Below are 19,412 nucleotides of genomic sequence, written 5' to 3'. Positions count from 1 at the left end.
CACCATCATCATTGTCGTTATCGTTGTTATTACTGTAGATGGTAATTTTATTGTTATTACTACTACTATTACTACTGCTACAACTACCACTACTACTAATGCTAATACTCACAGGTTCCAGACACTTCTTTATCTTCATGTGGGCCTCTGGAGTGGTTGGTGGCATGGGGCAGGCTGGCAAGGGGAGAGAAACACATGGACTTCAGTATTCACTCATCACCAAGACAGTTAAGATTAGTGTGAGATACTTTAGGTGAGATCAAAGCAACATGCGTAACCTAACCTAAACTAATTCTAGACTTAGATGGTGAAGAGGAAAATAGCTGAATCTTCAAATATTACTGAAGATTTAATTAATATGGTTGTTTAATTTAGCTTATTTTAGGTGAGATCAGAGATTTTAACCTAATTTAACAAAAGCTGATCTAGACTTATCCTCAATCATAAAGAGTAAATGGATCTTCAAGTAATACGAAAAATAAGGAAGCTGTTCAATGGTTAAGGTTAGTTTAGCGTAGTGTAGATGACATATGACATTAGACAACCTTATTTAACCTCTTTAGTACTGGGACACATTTTTATCTTGAGTTTTGGGTGTGATTAGACGATTTCATTGACATTAGCAAGGGTCTATGGAGGTCAGAAGATTAATGGCTACAGTCTTCACTATTTTAATCCCCCATATAAATTTCTGAAGCTGTAGAAAATCACCAAATACTAAGTAGAATGAATATGGAAACGCGTCATGGTACTGAAGGGGTTAACCTCACCTAACTTAATCTAACCCAAATTAACCACAAACCTAAAAAAAAAAAAAAAAAAAAAAAAAGAATAAGAATCCTCAAATAACACGAGAAAAAACTAAATAAGATTCCCTTCAAAAGTTCAAAAGAAAACGCAAGAAAAAGAAAATGGGGTAGACAGTCCAGGGCGTCCCCATCCTGCACCTACGGGAGGAATGCGTCAGGCACTGGGTCATGTTGTGTTTGATGTGTGGCATCGGGCGTAGCTTCTTCAGACACATCATAGCCTTGGGTAGACACTCTGTCATTTGATTCGTGCCGATATCGGAGCAGAGTGCGGGAACTGACGAAGTAGATGAAGAAGGACGTCAGGTTTATTTGTACGGAGAGTTGAGATGGTAAGAGATGGAAGGAGAATATTAGGTAGGATGGAAGGAAGAGGGTGAATGAAGGAGAGAGGAGGAAAGGGAAAGGAATAAGAAATGGAGTAAATCGAGAACAATATTTAGGAAGGAAGAAAAGAGGGATGAGAGAGAGAGAGAGAGAGAGAGAGAGAGAGAGAGAGAGAGAGAGAGAGAGAGAGAGAGAGAGAGAGAGAGAGAGAGACACACACACACACACACACACACACACACACACACACACACACACACACACACAGTATTTCGTTAGGTAACCACGTATTATAATTCTAGGTTACATAGTGAGAGGCAGAGAGAGGATTGGGAAAGGAAGTTATGAGGGAGTCACGAACGAATGAATGAACAAAGAAAAGGAAGTTGCAAATAAAAAGGAAGTCAGTGAAAGAATGGGGAAAGAACAATACACATCGGAATAGAACTAATAAACAAAGAAGATAACAATGATAAACGGAAGCACAAAGAAATAGAGAAAAACGAATAATGAGAATAAAAGGAAAAGAAAAAAAGGAAAATCGTGCAACAGGGAATAAAATACATAAAGAAAAGTACAATAAATGGTGCTCATAAGTAACGAGAGAAGGAAAAACATGTAAGAGAGAAGGGAATGTATAATGAAAAGTAGAAAACAGAATAAAAAAAAAGAAAAAAAAAACATGCAATAGAGAAGATATATAATGAAAAATTAATAAAAAGGGACTAGATTAATAAAAAGAAAAAGAAAAAAAGACATGGAAAAGAAAAAAGATGAAGAGGAATGGAGAGGATAAAAAGAGAGGAGAGGAGAGAAAAAGGAACAGCATAGAAGAAAGAAAATATACATTGAAAAGAGTAATAAAAGTGAAGATAAGTAAACAAGAAAAAAACAGAAAAGAAGAAGAGGAATGGAGAAAAATGGAAAAAGGAAAAACGTCGAAGAGGAAAGGAAATATATATTGAAAACTATGATAAAAAGACAAGATTAACAAGAAAGGGGGAAAAAATGAAAGAGGTATGAAGAAGAGGAATGTAGAGGAGTAAGAGAAGAGATGAGGAGAGAAAAGGAAAACCATTGAAGAGGAAAAGAAAACACATAATGAAAAGTGTAATAAAAAGACAAGATTAACAAGAAAAGAAAAGGATGGAAGAGGGATAAAGAGGAATGAAGAGGAGGAAGAGAAGAGGTGAGAAGAGAAAAAGGAAAATCATTGAAGAGGAAAGAAAAATTATATTGAAAAGTATAATAAAAGATAATATTAACAAGAAAAGGTAATAAAAAAACATGAAAAAGGGAGGAAGACGAATGAAGAGGACGAAGAAAAGGAAGTGAGGGAAGAAAAAAGAAAAGTATAGAAGAGGGAAGAAAATATATAAAGAAATGCAAAATGGAAGAGGAATGAAGAAGAGGAATGGAGAAGACGAAGAGAAAAGGAAAAAAAACAGAAGAGGAAAGAGAATATATAATGAAATGTAAAATAGACGAGGAATGAAGAAGAGGAATGGAGGGGACTTACAGAAGAGGTGAGGCGAAAAAATAAAAAAAAAAAAGAGGACAGAAAATATATAATGAAAAGTATAATAGACGAGTAATGGAAAATCGGAATGGAGGACGAAGATAAGATATGAGGGTGACTTACTTGTTGGCATATCCTCCATTGGTGGCGCTACTTCTGGTCGGTTCATGAGAGCGTTGCATGATTCGTACTTAGAGGAACAAGTCTCGCCCTCCATGTCCCTGCACGCCTCGGCCTCTGCAACACAGCCCCGTCAGTGAAAAAAGAACTGTGTCAATTTTGAATATAAACAATTGACCCCCAACGAAAAACAACACAAATATGGACAAAGAAACAGCAAAAGTATGAAGAAGTGGAAAAACCTAAATGAAAATACCAAAGTAAGGAATAAGAAATGAATGTAATGGAAGTGAAAGAAAGGAAAGTAAGAAAGAAAAAGTGAAAATTGAGGTATGTTTTCCCTAAATGTTCTAGTCAGAGAGAGAGAGAGAGAGAGAGAGAGAGAGAGAGAGAGAGAGAGAGAGAGAGAGAGAGAGAGAGAGAGAGAGAGAGAGACGAACCATTTCTAACCTGAGAGAGGACCATCTGGACCTGGTTTCATCAACATCATGCATTCTCTCATGAACTCCATACAAGCTGGTGGCATAGGCATGGGTTCTTCTTCAGGCATGGGTTCTCCTTCAGGCATGGGTTCTCCTTCGGGCATGGGTTCTCCTTCAGGCATTGGTTCTTCTTCAGGCATTGGCTCCATAGCAGCTTCCATGTTTGCCAGCATCTCCGTGAAGGGCAGCATCATGTGTCTGCATTCATTGATCATTTGAATGCACGCCTCGTCCTCTGCATGGCACATCATCTCGCCTGTGTTGGAGAGGATCGGGAGGTAGGCGAGATGGATTGGAAAGGACATAACATGAGAAAATAAAGAAAGTTACAGTGAGCCATCAGGTCTACACGAGGCAGCATCTTCATCAAACTTATCTCCCTATTTCCACCCCCTAGTTGTCTAATCTTCTTTCAAAGCTTCCTAATGACTACACCAAACTGAGAAAAGTTACTCCAAGAGTGTTTACCTTCAGGAGGCACGAATGGGGCAGCCAGACTAGGGTATACCATATTCACACAGTCCTCCATACGGTGAAGGCAGTTTGGCTGGTCCTGTACCGCACATATTACAGTTGCTGCGGAACGAGGGAGGGAATGCCGAAATTAGTGAGATTAGGGATGAAAGTGACAAAAAAAAAAAAAAAAAAAAAAAACGTTAAGAGGGAGTTTGGATTTAAAAAGGAAGAAATTTCGAGTTGTGAGGAAAAGATATGGAGGTAGGAGGAAGTGTCTTAGAGGAAGTATTTAAGGTGGTTTGACATTAGAAAAAAAAAGATACTTATAAATCAGAAGAAGACACTGGAGTTGGAGATCGGAGCTCAGAAATTCCTCTCAGTTAGAAGGAAGACAGTTTGGAGTTTATGCATGAAGAATGAAGTGTCCTTGACCACCCGGTGCACATGGATGAGAGAAAATGGTTCTATTTATGGGCAAACTCTCATAGATGTGTTTCCTAACTAGTTTATGGACGAGTTTTAACTATTTCTTGAGTTACGTACCGAAACTATAAAATAAATAGGTATAATAAAAAATGATAACAGTCTATCATGAATAGGAAAGCCAGGGAGTTTTCCCATGAACCACTGTTGTATCCTGAAGGAGCAGCAGAAGCGGACATACCTGGGGACAGTCGCGGGGTGCCCTCTGCCGGCACGAGGAGGTGAAGACATTTCATGTGCATCATAAAGCAGTCCTCTTGGTCGGGCTCACACACATCTGCGGGAGGGAGAAGAGAAGGAAGATAGTTATTGTGACAGATCACTCCAAACCACACACACTTCCTCTGCAAAGGATAGAGAAGGAAGATAGGACTGACAAGGCGTAGATGTCACCACACCCATCATTACAAACTGCATACTTCCACATAACCTAACTGATCTTCACTCGAACCTTCTACAGGAGAAAGAACAGTACGAGAAAGAATATAGACGAGAATTATGGGTATGACAGGATTGAATGAGCATAGATATCACCTTTGCAAATCACCAATACATACCAGAAGGAAGGAAATCTTGTCCACTACCCATTCCTATGTTCAGCCAACGCATGCAGTGGCGAACGCGGGCTGTACAGTTCTCCTCCTCTGGCTTCATTTGGCACAGGTGCATTGCTGGAACCGGTAATAAGACAGGTAGATCAGCGTACAGGTATTAGTTTGCAGGTAGACTAAAAAGGTGCTATGTGAGGACTTTGTAGGGATGTTATACCCATCCTAATGTTTATTAGGCTCTCTCTCTCTCTCTCTCTCTCTCTCTCTCTCTCTCTCTCTCTCTCTCTCTCTCTCTCTCTCTCTCTCTCTCTCTCTCTCTCTCTCTCTCTCTCTGTTAGACAAGTGCATTTCTAATATGTAAGCAATTTTAATATTTTTACATGAACTGCTACTACTGCTACTGCTACTGCTACTGCTACTGCTACTGCTACTGCTACTGCTACTACTACTACTACTACTACTACTACTACTACTACTACTACTACTACTACTACTACTACTACTACTACTACCTTGTCTGCTTGCCTGCTTGCCTACTTACCGTGTACCCTCTGGAACACCATAGGAAGAGAGTGAGGGCCCATCTTGTGCTTCATATCCTCCATTGAGTGCTCCATACTCATACTGCCGCCCTTGTGTCTCTCCCCGCTGTGTTCCTTGTGTTTGTGGCCGTGACTGCTCGGCTTACCCACCACACCCGCCACCGTCAGCGCCAGCAGGAGGCACCACAATAAGAACAGTCTCATCTAGGTAGAAGAAACGAAAGCCTTGAGGTAGTCTTCAGCTAGTCCCAATCTATAGGAAGCTTTAACCCCTTCCGTACTGGGACGTATTTTTTTACCATGACTTTTGGGTGTGATTAGACATTTTTTTTATTTGCGTCAGAAAGGGTCTATGGAAGTCAGAAGATTAATGGCTAGAGTCTTCACTATTTTAATTCCACACGTAAGTTTGTGAAGCTGTATAAAATTGTCAAAATAGTAAAAAGAATGGACATGGAAACGCGGCATGGTACTGAAGGGATTAAAGAGAGATTGGATAGTTTTATAATCGCTGCGAAAGTCATTCGTGAGTTAGTCCCGAATCTATAGGAAGCTTTAAAGAGAGATTGGATCGTTTTTTAATTGTTTCACTGCGACACCAATCAATTAGAAGCACGAGAAACAATGCATGAAGTCTTTACAAGCATTTACAAGAAAGTGAACAATGAGAGCGAATACATTTTACAATATCTTCCCAGTTCAGTGATTGGATTCGGGTGTAGAACAAGTAAAGAGGGCTTAGAGTGATTGGTAACGAGGGAAAGGTGTACCAAGTGTCAGTCAAAGGGTTAACTCACAAATATCACTCACACACGAATCCTGATCCCACAAACTTCAAGACTTCACACCAACTTACCGTAATTGTGAAGGAGTAGAAGATGGAGGAGAACTTCACATGCACCTGTCTGAAGTTTATGTAGATTGCACAGGTAACTTACCCTTCCTTTTATACTAGTGTCCCTTGTCCCTTCCTCCCCCTTTCTCTCTCTCTCTCTCTCTCTTGTCTCTTCGTAACCTGACCTTGAATGCCTTCCTCTCTCCATCGTCATTATCCTCTCCATGCTTCCTTTGTTTTGAATATTACTCGTCTTCCTTCTTCCTCTTCATCGTTTTGCTTTTTCTTCTTCTTCCTCTCCGGTTTTGTGATTTTTAATGCTATGCTAATTATTTATTCCTTTGCATCCATTTCGTCTTATTCCTTTGTTTTGAATATTACTCATCTTCCTTCTTCCTCTTCATCGTTTTGCTTTTTCTTCTTCTTCCTCTCCGGTTTTGTGATTTTCTGGCTATGTTAATTACTTATTCCTTTTTACTTTCATTTCATCTCCTCTTTTTATTATCGTGTTTCTGCTTCACTGTCTTCATTTATGTTCGAGTTACCCTGTCTGAACTTCATTCTTCCCCTTCTTCCTTCCTTCATCATATATTTTTTTTTCATTGCCATCCATTTGTCCTTCCGCCTGTCCCTCCCTCTCCCTCTCTTGCTTCTCTCCATCTCATCTTTTCCGTCTGTCCTTCTCTCCCTCTCCCTCCCTCTTCCTCCCTCTCCTTCCTTCCTGTCTGCATACCAGGCCATTACCTCTGTTGTTATTTTGGTTACGAAATGGCAGAGAGAGAGAGAGAGAGAGAGAGAGAGAGAGAGAGAGAGAGAGAGAGAGAGAGAGAGAGAGAGGTATTTTTTGGATTTTTTTATGAGGATCAATTGTGTGTGTGTGTGTGTGTGTGTGTGTGTGTGTGTGTGTGTGTGTGTGTGTGTGTGTGTGTCATGGTGACTTGCGTTTCATAACTTCGGTAACTAAAGGGAACACACACACACACACACACACACACACACACACACACACACACACACACACACACACACACACACACACACACGTAAGGGACAAGGTTGGATGTGATTGGTCAGTAAACTCTGGGTGTAATTGTTGCTTTATTTGCTGTGTGAGTGCAGGAAGCTTGGTGATGTAACAGTACAGGGAACCAACAGGGAAGAGAGGAATATGATGACTTGCTGTTATGTTACAATGTCCCCTTTTGCTGTTCTATTGTTCTGATGTTCCTTTTTGTTCTTAAGTTTTGTTCTGTTGATGATCTGCTCTGCTGTGTTGTTATGTTGTTCTGCTGTTCTGGTGTTCTGGTGTTCTGGTGTTCTGCTGTCCACTCACGTCACCTCTGCAAATTACCGTACCTGGAATGATGGTTAAAATATGTTTGCAATAAAAGGCGGTACTACTACTACTACTACTACTACTACTACTACTACTACTACTACTACTACTACTACTACTACTACTACTACTACTACTACTACTACTACTGGTACGGCTGCTACTACTACTACTACTGCTACTGCTACTGCTACTGCTACTGCTACTGCTACTACTACTACTGCTTCTTCTTTTTCTTCTTCTTTTTCTTTTCTTTTCTTTTCTTGTTTCTTCTTTTTCCTCTTCTTCTTCTTCTTCTTCTTCTTCTTCTTCTTCTTCTTCTTCTTCTTCTTCTTCTTCTTCTTCTTCTTCTTCCACTACTGCTACTATTGTTTGTCTACTCAAAATTGGCTCCTGGATTTAAAACTGTAGCTTATTGATAACGTCATTGATTTGATGTGAATAATACTTGTTTTTCTGTTGATCAACGTACTTATCACAAGGACAACTCACGGTTTTCCTCAAGATCTGACAACCACGCCTTCCCTGGGACACCATTCAGACTGAGACCCAGAGGAGCCACTTTAGAGTAGACAGACTACTACTACTACTACTACTACTACTACTACTACTACTACTACTACTACTACTACTACTACTACTACTACTACTCTATATCTCACCAATTTATCTTCATTTTCATCATCTTCGTAACAATTTTCCTCAATATTCCTCATCTTCATCATATTCATCTTCGTAATATTCATCTTCATCATAATCATCATCGTAGTAGTCTTCATCTTCATACTCATCTTCATACTCAGGATCATGTTCGTAGTCATAGTCACCATACTCATCTTCATCACCTTCTACAAACTCCGCATCACCTTCATTCTCTTCATCACCTTCATTCTCTTCACCTCCACCTTCACCACAACGACCACCACCACGACCACCACGATCACAACCGGGCGACTCAACATCTCTCTGTCCTCCCCTGTCTCGTTTTGGTGCTGGTGATGCATTTCCCGGCGTCACCATCACCACCACCACCACCACCAGCATCGACACCAGTAACATCGCCCTCAGGAAACTCACATCCTTCGTTGCCATTCTGTGCAAACAAGGGACGAAGTGTTAGTGTTTTCTCTTCTCATATTTTGCTGTTTTGGAGTGTGTCTGTCAGGGTGGCCAAGAAATGCTGGTATTCCTAAGGGCGTGGTTCTAGTGAATTTTAATGAGTTTTTTTTCTTTTTCTTTTTTTTTTTTTTCTATCGTCAGTGTGAACATAATTGCAACCCTGACTGATGATTTTTGTGGCCTTTAAGAATATTGAAACTTCAGAAAATGCTAAATGATATGCTTTGAATGATGAGAATTTTGACTATAGCAAAACCAAAATGTATTGACCCATGAGGTGAGGCCGATAATCCCTACGACGCTACCATATATCAGTCATTACTCCAGAGAAAACAAAGTAACAGTTCCTTGTTAAATGAAGAACTGTTGCTCTGTTTTCTCTGAAGTAATGAGTAATATATGGCAATGTCGTGTGGATTATCGGCTTCACCTTATGAGTCAGTATATTTTGGTTTTGCTATAGTGAAATTAGAACAAGGATTTTGCTTTAGTGAGAACAAACATCATTAAGAACCTGAGTCATGATTTCTGTGATCTTTTAAGAACGTGTGAAAAAGTGAATGCTTTACAACAGTCATAGAATTGCAAGAGTCTTTCATCTTTTTAGAATAGACACTTAGAAAACGTAAGAACATGATAGAATGTGCAAGAAGCCATCAGTCCTACAGGTGGCAGCCTTTATATAAAACACACATATTTCCACCTATTTGTAAATCTGTGAGAAAACAAAGCGTGAATATCGATCTGAGCACATGTGTCTGTTATCACCCCAAAAAATGCTAGTGTGTTCCAGTATCTATGAAATATTTAACTTACTTCACAAAGGCGCCGGGACAGTTGTAGTGGAGGAGACACTGGTAGCTAAAGAGCCGCCAGGAACTAGACTATAAAAGAGAGGACGTGCGGCGGGGTTTTAAAACGTGAATGGCGTGAGGTGCGGCTCTCAACAGGAACGACATGATAGCATAGGACAGATAGGTATTGGTGACAAAGTGTTTCCTGATACAGACGGCTTAACGTTTCATGATGAGGAGATACAGGTGGTTTATGAAGGCCGAACAGATTACTTGGTACATTTTTCTACTTTTTTTCCTCAACATTTGCTTTGGTAGTTTGTTCGATGTTTTATTGCGTGTGTGGTGTGACAGAGGAGTGATTTGGTATCTCAGACGCTGTACATGATTATTTCTAGGGATGAGAGCTAGAAGGGCCAATGTCAAAAAATGGCCGATTGTTGATAAGCACACCACTAAACTAGAAAATCATCAGACTATCAGTGCTATAATGGCCAATGTCGTCCATGCATCCGGGGAACTACACTGGAGCTCGTTTTTTTTTTTTTTTTTTTTATACCTTGTAGGCTTTTTACGGGAATTTATGGGCTAAAGGAGATACTTTTTTGGGGTACCTCCTATCTCAAAGTCCACCCGTTAGGAAACCGTTGCCCCGAGTGAGGAAGCCCAACCTACACTCGGACCGTGGACAGGATTCGAACCCGTGCGCTTGGAGACCCCTCGAACCCCAAAGCACGCATGGTTCCACTGTACCTGATAGTTGATAAAGGATGCAATAATTCACACGTACTTTTCTCAAAATTTGGATTTTTTTTTACAATGGCCCTTAGAGTTCTCAGTCCTAGATTTTTTTCCTATTTATTTTACTCACATCGATACTTTCTTGTTTGTTTCATGCACACGTAATGGTTTAAGTGAGTGATCGGCATCTTAGCCAGAGGTAGTTTAGGGTGTTGTATAACGTTGAAACTGAAAAGGAAGTATTGTGTCAGGAGTAAGATTGTCAAGTACATACGGTGTTACTAGATGTTCTTACTGCGTGCGATGTGTAGTGTAAAGGAGGAAAAGTCTGGATTTATGAGCTTGTTGCCTAGTTGTATTGTATAGTGTGAAGGAGAAAAGTTTGCCGAGTTGTGTATTGTATAGTGTGAAGGAGGAACAGTTCGGTATTATGAGGTTGTTGCCAAGTTATGTATTGTATTGTGTGAAGGAGGAACAGTTTGCCGAGTATTGTATAGTGTGAAGGAAAAAACAGTTTGCTGAGTTGTGTATTGTATAGTGTGAAGGAGGAACAGTTTGCCGAGTTATGTATTGTATAGTGTGAAGGAGCAACAGTTTGGTATGAGGTCGTTGCCGAGTTGTGTATTGTTGCTGAGACTGGAAAGAAAATGTTTTGTCAAGCGGAATAAGTTTTGTGTTCAGTAGGGCTCCGTATTCAGGAACCCTTTGTTCTCTCGCCACGACTGTTTTCAAAGATCGCAGAGATGATTAACTGGTTTCTCACTATTTTTTTCCTGTTGATAAATTAGAAATCTTGTCATTGTGTCACTAGAACCGTAAAGAATATATAAAAAATCCTTAAAACCCATGAAACGCTATATTCTTTCGATGTGACTGTTTTCAAAGGCCACAGATATTATTAACCGGCTCCTCACGAGTGTCTCCTGTTTATGCTGTGAAAATAATGTTTATCTGCCACTAGAGTAATAGTAAACATTCTTAAAAAACCGTGCAGCTTCAAGTAGAGCCTTTTGAAAGTAGTGGAGGTGTGGCGCAGAGGTTTCATAATATGGGCTACACCACCGCTTCCTTGTCACGCAGGTTGTCACGCTCAGAAGTCAAGGTGGCCATCATAACTCAGTACACTTGTCCTCAGCAACACGTGGCGCCTTGTTGTCAGGACTGTATTCTGAACCTATTTTGCACCGCACCTCCAATTCAAAAGGATTAATTTAACATACCTTTTTCATCCCTTTGTTTCCTTCATTCACTTCCCTTTATTCCTTTCTACTATACCTCCCTCCTCCTTTCATTCCTTTGTATTTCTCCCTCTTCATCCACCCATTCCTCTCCATCCCGTGCATGTGAAGGTTATAAATGATTATGCATGCCATCCTGTGTCCCTGAAGGAGTAAAGGAGAGGGGGGGTGGTTGAAGCACGTGGTGTCTTTAGGAATGGCTGGCTGGCTGGATAAATAGATGGACTGAATTATTCTCTCTCTCTCTCTCTCTCTCTCTCTCTCTCTCTCTCTCTCTCTCTCTCTCTCTCTCTCTCTCTCTCTCTCTCTCTCTCTCTCTCTCTCTCTGTTCATTCACGCGTTCTTGTCTCTCTTCCTCCTCCGCCTCCCTTTCTCATTCCCTCGCCCTCATCCTCCCATACTGACAGATGTGTATTGTGTTTATCTTGCTTTTGTGATACACTTCAAACTTGCACAGCCTCTCGTCCGATTATTGAGGTTAAGCAACGGCGTCTGATTAGTTCTTGGATTGATGACCGCCTGGGATGTACATACTTAACTCTAGACATTCCATTCCGGTTCAAACTCACGACTAGTAACAGTGAGAATGATTGCCAGTGAGCATGTGCATGAAATACCAGAAGCAAGGAGTGAATAACTTGAGAAGCGACGCAAAACGAAACAGGTACCAAGGAGGAGGGGTGTGTGTGGATAAATGTTTGTTTCCAGCACCGCATCTCCTGTTCACAGATCGGATATGACAGGCATTATGTTAGTATAGGTAATACGGACTCTCATACAAAAGGAAATTCACGTTAATTTGCTGACTCATGAAGAGCCTAACCACTATGATCGACTACACCCGACAATTTCATGCAATTATGTCGCATTATGTCAGTCACTGAGTGAATGTATTACGCAACTCACAGCCACGCACTCTTCCATCGTTGTGTTATATTATTATTCCTCTGTTCTTTAGGTGTGTTGATGAAATGTTTAAGTATTTAGTTAATCAGAAACATTTGGCTCTTACCACTACTGTTTTTTTAAGTGCCACAGAGTGTAGGTTGAGCTTCCTCACTTGGGGCAACGGTTTCCTAGCGGGTGGGCTTTGAGATAGGAGATACCCTAAAAAGTATCCCTTAGCCCATAAATTCCCGTGAAAAGTCCACGTGGTTTATAAAAAAAAAAAGATTATTTGTCGGGTTCTCAAGAGTGTTTCACCCGTCAGTACTAATATAGAAACTTTGATGCGCATTAGAAGCGTAATCATATCCTTAAAACGTGCAACTTCTACTAAAGCCATTTGAGTATAGTGGCGGATCAGAAATTAATCTCAGCCTTATATTCTTGCCATGTTTCGTCTTCATCTATCATTGTTCCGAGTGCCTTTCAGATATGGTGAAGCTTGCACTCAGCCTCTCACATTCACATCCTTGTCATGGCTGTCTTATTTATGTTTTCCTCTGCCTTTCAGGTGCGTGGACGTCGATGAGTGCTCTTTATTCCGGCCGTGCTCCCAGACCTGCGAAAACGTGGTTGGGGGATTCAACTGTTCCTGCATCCCTGACTACTATGAGTTGCGGCCCGACCACCTCACCTGCAAAGCCGCCTCACCTCCGCCAGCCTACCTCATCTTCTCCAGCCGAGTTGAGATCAGGCTGGTGAGTGGTTATTACTGTCCCCCGTTTATTTATTTTTGTAGGTTATTTAGTTATGGAATAGTTCTAAAGTCCATGGAAGTTGAGAGTTAAAATGGTGAAATTGCGTTACAGAAAAGACAGAAAAACGAAAAAAAAAAGGAAAAGCAATAATAACTACAAATAGAAGACAATGTTTAAAGAAGAAGAGCAGGTTTATTTAATCTATTTAGACTACAGAAATATAAGAGACCAATACAAAATGCAAATTGCTAAAAAGTTGTAGATGTTTGCAGGAGAATTTTAGAAGAGCTGTTTGAAAAATATTCCAATTGTAGGCAACATATTCAAACTTGAAATGAGTTAGATATGGAAGTGATGCAGGAAGTCAAATATCCAGCATGTTCCACCTTCCTGCACTTGTTAATACGACAATGTTGCACTGTCACATACATGGCAGCAAGGCCAGGCACTCACACCCATCTTGTCTTCCTCTCAGATAAGCCTGGACCGTCGAAACTACTCAAGCATTGTTGAGGGTCTTCAGAATGCCATCTCCATTGACTTCCACTATGAGCATCGCATCATATACTGGTCTGATGTCACCCTGGATGTCATCATGAGAGTTTTCATGAATGGCACTGGAGAAATGGGTGAGGAAGTGATCATGTTAAATAGGTGAACAGGTAGAAAACTTAACCAGGTAGGGAAACATCATTTTAGGTGAGGGACCAATAATTAAATAAACTTGTAAGATAATCAGGTAAATAAATAAAGGAGCACCAATTAAAAAGTTAAAAAGATAAACAGATAAGAGAAAAGGTGAGCAGGTAAAGAAGCATCAGTTTAATATATAGAAAACTCAGTATCAATTTAATAGATATAGGTGAGGGAGTATCAATTTAACAGATAAACAAGAGAGAGAGCATTTCAATAACAGCTAAACAAGTGTAAAAGAACCATCAGCTAAACTTACATTGATTTTAGACATTCCTATATTTACAAAACATTAGATAGCGTGAAGCTGGAAAAATTATATGGTAAGATGTTTGTCAATATGTCCTGTTCATTACAAAATGCTAGTAGTGAAAGATTATGTGAAGATGGAAAATTGTCTTAAGCTGATACATTTGGTAATCTCTCAACACTTATTTGTCACTACCACTGCAGGATTTACTTTATTGGTTGTAAAGAGATCAGAGAGCATGACTTATAAGGAGGACTCTTCTCTGTGTATCTCTCTCTTAGTCATAACAATTTTTAGACAAGTTGATGCAGGCACTATGCAACATTTCCAGGTAAACTTAATAATAATCCTTACATTAAAGAAGTTTCCTCTCTTATGAGTCCTGAATTGAGTTTTCTTAAGCTTGAATGCCATGATGTTTTTCCATATTCATTCTTCTTACTATTTGGTGATTTTATACAGCTTCAGAAACTTATGTGAGGGATTAAAATAGTGAACTGTGGTCATTAATATTCTGATCTCCATAGACTTTTCCTAATATCAATAGAATGGTGTAATTGTACACAAATCTCAAAGTAAAAATGTGTCCCTGTATTGAAGGGGCTAAAAACTGTCTTCTTGTATCAGTGTGTCCACAAATTGGTGCAAGCTGGAAGAATTGTGTGTAGTCAACGTTTTCTTAACCATGTAGAAGCTTGTAAGTTTCTGATGGCTTCATGCAGTTTCTTTTCCTTATGTTCTTGTATTCCTCAGCCATTGTGCGGGGGGGTCTCCGGATGCCCAGTGGAGTTGGCGTGGACTGGGTGAACGATCATGTGTACTGGCTGGACGGGATCACTATGCGGATCGAGGTCGCTAATCTAGACGGGTCAGTGCAGTGATAGTCCTGGTTTTTGTTTGTTATATTATTTTTTTTTTTTCATGTGTGTGTTGGTCTTTCTATTTATGAAGTGAAAGATGTCAGCAGTTTGGGTTTTAAGGATTGATGGTTCTTGTTTTTGTATTTTCTTATTTTCTTTATGTGTTTGTCTATTTGTAAATACCTGATTGTATACAAGATTTCAACTCATGTCGTCTTGCCTTGTGTCTGCATCTGTACAAGTTAAATGCAAGACTTCGTTAAACTTGTCTGTGCATTTGTACACTTCCAGTCTTGCCTTCACCCTATGTATCACTCCATATTCTTATCCCTTGAGAGGAATTCGATACTCACTGTCACCCTGTCCTTTGTGTAGGTCATGCAGGCGGCCACTTATCTGGAGCAACCTGGAGAAGCCACGTGGTCTGCTGGTGCACCCACACAAGAACCTTCTCATTTGGACAGACTGGGGTGAGCAGTGCATATGAAAGGTTGTTCTGATTAGATATAAAAGAAAATTCACATACTTTGTAAAGAAACTGCCCCAGTGTCGTGTGTTTGGAGTAAGTGTTGTAGTTCAGAAAGTATGATAGTTGGGGAATTCAGTCAAATCTTAATGGAAGTATCCTATATGAGTGATAACATGTGAAAATCTACTCTAAAGCTATAAAAGGAAATTCACTCCTATGTCTAGTGTGTTTTGTGGTGAACAATGCCTTATGAAAAACAGTATAAGGGTAAGAAAATGCTGTTGTTTTAAAGAAAATGTCCTTTGTTTTCACAGCTTTCACAGTTAGGTTAACATTTTTCACCACAACCCAGTCAGAAAGTCTTGAATTATCATATCACAAGTCAATTTTAAAATGTTCTGTTCTTCCCAACCCAGTCAGAAAAGTGTTGAGTCATCACATCACAAATTGACTTTAAATAATTTTTCATTGCCCAAGTCAGTTAGAAAAAGTCTTGGGTCTTCACAGCACAAGTTAATTTTCTCTCCTCCCCAGGCTCCAACCCTCGAATTGAGCGTGCCTACCTGGATGGCTCAGGGCGGCAGGTAGTGATTGAGGAGGGTCTGCATTGGCCCAACGGCATCACACTTGACTACCCCACTGAGACACTGTACTGGGTGGACGCCAAGGAACATGTCATAGAGGCAGCTCACATTGACGGTACCAACAGGAGGACAGTGAGTGTATGCTGTTGATCTGCTGGTGTTGCAATGTCTTTTAATTTCTCTGGCATCATTCTCCATAGCCTAATGTTATGGCATCTCTTTTAGTGTTTTGTAGCTCCTCCAGTTTTATTCTTCTATATTCTGTAAGATTCTGGTGTCTCTTCCCTCTGTGATACTTAGTTCTCAAATCACAGTTGTCACTTATATCTCCAATTTGTCTCTATCCCCTCACAGATCCTGGAAGGGCTACGTCACCCCTTCGCCATCACTGTGTTTGAGGATACACTCTACTGGACTGACTGGCTCACTCGTTCCATTGAAAAGGCCGACAAGAGGAATGGTCAGAGTCAAACCACCCTCCAAGGCAGACTCTCATTGCCTATGGATATTCGCAGGTTTGTTGGCTGGCTCCCTGTTTGTGAGTGTGTTGATGTATGTGTGTTTCTCATATAACTACCTTACCTGGTTGCCTTTTCTTAGAGTTGTTAAAAATGTTACTAGTACATTCAGGTGTGAAGGTTATATTCTTGTTACTGTTCTAGATATCGAAGGTACGATTGTGTACATTTCCTTTCTCATCACATACATACAACTAAGCGCACATCTGCTATTCTGCCTATCAGTGAAATCTTTCCTTTTAACTTTATATTCAGCAATATTATGACAGTGCTTTGTTATCTATCTATGGACCTCTCTAATTTAGCTTTTTCCCTCATTCTGTCAGCTTACACCCAACTCGCCAGCCCCGCATCTTGAATTCTGAGAGGCGTGGGTGTAGCCTCAGGAATGGGGCCTGCTCCCATCTCTGCCTCTCCAGCAAGGACTCTTATGCCTGTTACTGTCCCCATGGCCTCATCCTTGGACCAGATCGCAGGTGGGGAGGCAGAGAAGCTCTCACACACAAGTCATGCATTCAGTAGTGTAGTGGCAGGGCAGTGAAGGTTGAGCATAGACCATTATGTCTTGATGGTTGTCTTGGCTTGGCTGGAAACATGATGGACTTGTATTTCCTTCAGTACTCTGACAGGTTCAATCTCCAGCAAAGATGAATACTTACATGTGTTTCTGTAATGTTTTAAGGCAGGACATCATAATAATAATACAGATAGGAGACATGAAAATTTAGTTTAGTCTGGTGGATAAGGAAGTAGAAAATGTTATAAGGTCAGACAAATTTCTAAATGCAAATGATAGGTTGAAATAGGTAGGTACATTTCATACAGGTATTGCCATGTATAGATTGGATACCTTCTTGCAGCTTCCTTTATTTTTATATGACAGTAAGGAATGACAGACTTTAATATTACACAGGAAAGGACATACATTACTGCCTTACATCATTACTACTTCCAACCTTCTCTCCCACAGGACATGCAGTGAGAGACCAGACCACACCCTCATCTTTGCCCAGCGGAAGAGCCTGAGGATGATCTCACTTGAGGACATCCTTGAAAACAACACTGCCTTCACCATTGCCTCCGCTTCATCCACTGCCAACACCTCCGACACAGCACAAGTGAGGATAGATACAGTGCTGCCCGTGAATAATGTCCAGGCTCCTGTGGCTCTTGATCCCTACACAAAGGAGGACCTCATCTTCTGGACAGACATCAAGGCTAAGACCATCAGCCGTGCACATCTCAATGGCTCACGTCACATCACTGTTGTTGGGAGTGGCTTAGGTGAGGCTTCCTTCATGTGTCTAGCTTGGTTGTCTTCTTTTTCTTTTATTTGTTTCTCAATCCTTACTGTTTATCATTCATTATATTGTCTTTAAACTTCCTTTCGTATTCCTTATTGTTTATTGAGTCCATTCTTATCAGTCTACTTCCCAGGATTTATTTGTTATTCCTCAATGCTTACATAGTCATAGTTTTTGACCGTCCAACTCACACACGAGAATTCCTCTGACCCGCTGATTCCTTCTTGTCACCGTAGAGATGCCAGCGGGTGTGGCAGTAGACTGGGTGGGCCACAAGCTGTACTGGACAGATGCTGGCACCAATCGTGTGGAGGTGGCTAATCTGGACGGTTCCATGCGCTGCCTCCTGGTGTGGCGCGGCCTGGACAAGCCTCGAGATATTGTGGTGGATCCTCAGGGTAAGAGAGAGAGAGAGAGAGAGAGAGAGAGAGAGAGAATTTTAATAGTGATGTTGCAATAATAATGTAATAATTGTCTTCTACCATGACAAACAAGCGTAATGATGACAACAATGATAAAGACTAATAATTATTTTCCTCTATTGTCACTGATAACAATGGCAACAATTCACCAGATGGCTACATGTTCTGGACTGACTGGGGGAAGCAAGCCAAGATCGAGCAGGCGGGGATGGATGGCGAGAACCCGAGGGTGCTGGTCAGTACAAATTTGAAGTGGCCCAACGGACTAGCCATCGACCACAGCCGGAGACTTCTGTACTGGCTGGACGCTTCTACCAAGTCTATTGAGATGGCCAAGCTGGATGGGACTCAGAGGAGGGCACTGATCTGTAAGTGGTGTGAGGATGGGAGATGGAAGAGTAAAGGCATAGGAGAGGAAGAGAGGGAGCAGAAAGTTAAGGGGGTAGAGAGAAAGAGCAGAAGGGTAAGGAAAGTTGTGGTGAATGGAGGTGAGGTAGTGAGTAGAGAGAGGAAAAGAATAGGAAGTGAGGGAGGGAAGTCGTAGGGATAAGGAGAATGGAGATAGAGAGGGAAGAGGAATTAATTTAGTAGAGTGATCAAAACAAAATTGATAGGATAGTTAAGAATACATTGAAAAATAAAAACTACAGGCTGAATAATAGAAAAACCAAGGAAGTGGGAAGGAAACTACCAGCAGGAAGTAGGTAATGAGATTCAGATGTTGTTGACAGCAAACACACTAGTACTGTTAGTTTATGTTGCTGCATCTTGATTGTCTCCTTGCATAAACATCTCATCTCATTCATGTTGTGTCCCTGTTCTTGTGTCTTCAGCGGGGGAACTGGACCATCCCTTTGGCCTTGCCCTATGGAGGAACCTGGTCTTCTGGACAGACTGGGACACCAAGAGTATGTACATGGCTGACAAGGAGACTGGAGCTAACAGGCAGACCATTGTGTAAGTAACCTATTATGTATTTCTTAATTGGTGAGAACTGTGACTTTTTAATCCTTTCACTGTGATATACAATAAGTTACAACTCTGAAAGCAGTGTACAGATGTTACAAGCACCTACAGCATAAAAATTAATAAAGAGTAAATTTTCAACGCTTATGTAGTATAGACATTTAGACAACATTGGAGGGTGAGAAATACCTCAGTCATAGAGATAGACTATTAACAAGTTACAATCTTCTCACATCTCATATTAATCTTTTCTTCTCTCTACCAATCTTTCCTTAACACTTGTACATTCAAGTCTTGCTATTGTGTCTTCTCTCGTCACTCAAAACTCATGGGATTTTGTAAAAGATAAAA

The 19,412-nt window shown here is 40.6% G+C and overlaps 2 protein-coding genes and 1 long non-coding RNA gene across 8 annotated transcripts in view; 1 reads left to right on the top strand and 2 right to left on the bottom strand.

Annotated features, from left to right (window-relative positions):
- LOC123507364 overlaps nucleotides 1-6,689 on the bottom strand; it is a 7,900-nt gene extending 1,211 nt beyond the window's left edge. Inside the window, exons 1-9 of the mRNA XM_045260162.1 lie at nucleotides 6,146-6,689; nucleotides 5,289-5,493; nucleotides 4,754-4,867; nucleotides 4,378-4,473; nucleotides 3,726-3,833; nucleotides 3,226-3,513; nucleotides 2,779-2,892; nucleotides 952-1,086; nucleotides 113-174 (exon numbers count right to left, since the gene is read on the bottom strand). Of these exons, the coding sequence (XP_045116097.1) occupies nucleotides 113-174; nucleotides 952-1,086; nucleotides 2,779-2,892; nucleotides 3,226-3,513; nucleotides 3,726-3,833; nucleotides 4,378-4,473; nucleotides 4,754-4,867; nucleotides 5,289-5,493 (1,122 nt within the window). The 5' untranslated portion in view covers nucleotides 6,146-6,689. The remainder of the gene's footprint in view (nucleotides 1-112; nucleotides 175-951; nucleotides 1,087-2,778; nucleotides 2,893-3,225; nucleotides 3,514-3,725; nucleotides 3,834-4,377; nucleotides 4,474-4,753; nucleotides 4,868-5,288; nucleotides 5,494-6,145) is intronic.
- The window catches only part of LOC123507362 (low-density lipoprotein receptor-related protein 4-like), a 91,422-nt gene that overhangs the window by 54,243 nt on the left and 17,767 nt on the right, over nucleotides 1-19,412 (top strand). For all 6 annotated transcript variants that reach the window (XR_006675643.1, XR_006675641.1, XR_006675642.1 and 3 more), the window contains 11 exons: nucleotides 12,809-12,995; nucleotides 13,471-13,624; nucleotides 14,692-14,806; nucleotides 15,174-15,268; nucleotides 15,802-15,983; nucleotides 16,206-16,366; nucleotides 16,696-16,845; nucleotides 17,340-17,653; nucleotides 17,910-18,071; nucleotides 18,248-18,463; nucleotides 18,929-19,052. Coding sequence is in view for 3 of the 6 variants with exons in the window: in XM_045260160.1 (XP_045116095.1) it covers nucleotides 12,809-12,995; nucleotides 13,471-13,624; nucleotides 14,692-14,806; nucleotides 15,174-15,268; nucleotides 15,802-15,983; nucleotides 16,206-16,366; nucleotides 16,696-16,845; nucleotides 17,340-17,653; nucleotides 17,910-18,071; nucleotides 18,248-18,463; nucleotides 18,929-19,052 (1,860 nt within the window). In the remaining 3 variants the exon portion in view is untranslated. The remainder of the gene's footprint in view (nucleotides 1-12,808; nucleotides 12,996-13,470; nucleotides 13,625-14,691; nucleotides 14,807-15,173; nucleotides 15,269-15,801; nucleotides 15,984-16,205; nucleotides 16,367-16,695; nucleotides 16,846-17,339; nucleotides 17,654-17,909; nucleotides 18,072-18,247; nucleotides 18,464-18,928; nucleotides 19,053-19,412) is intronic.
- LOC123507372 lies at nucleotides 7,210-9,497 on the bottom strand. The gene is made up of 3 exons (XR_006675645.1): nucleotides 9,396-9,497; nucleotides 8,123-8,553; nucleotides 7,210-7,480 (listed from the first exon to the last, which is right to left on the bottom strand). It is a non-coding gene; the product is annotated as an uncharacterized LOC123507372 (long non-coding RNA).

The sequence above is a fragment of the Portunus trituberculatus genome, chromosome 22 (assembly GCF_017591435.1).
Source record: "Portunus trituberculatus isolate SZX2019 chromosome 22, ASM1759143v1, whole genome shotgun sequence".
Classification (NCBI taxonomy): domain Eukaryota; kingdom Metazoa; phylum Arthropoda; class Malacostraca; order Decapoda; family Portunidae; genus Portunus; species Portunus trituberculatus.
Note: the sequence above shows the minus strand (reverse complement) of the source record. Positions and strands in the feature narration are given on the sequence as shown.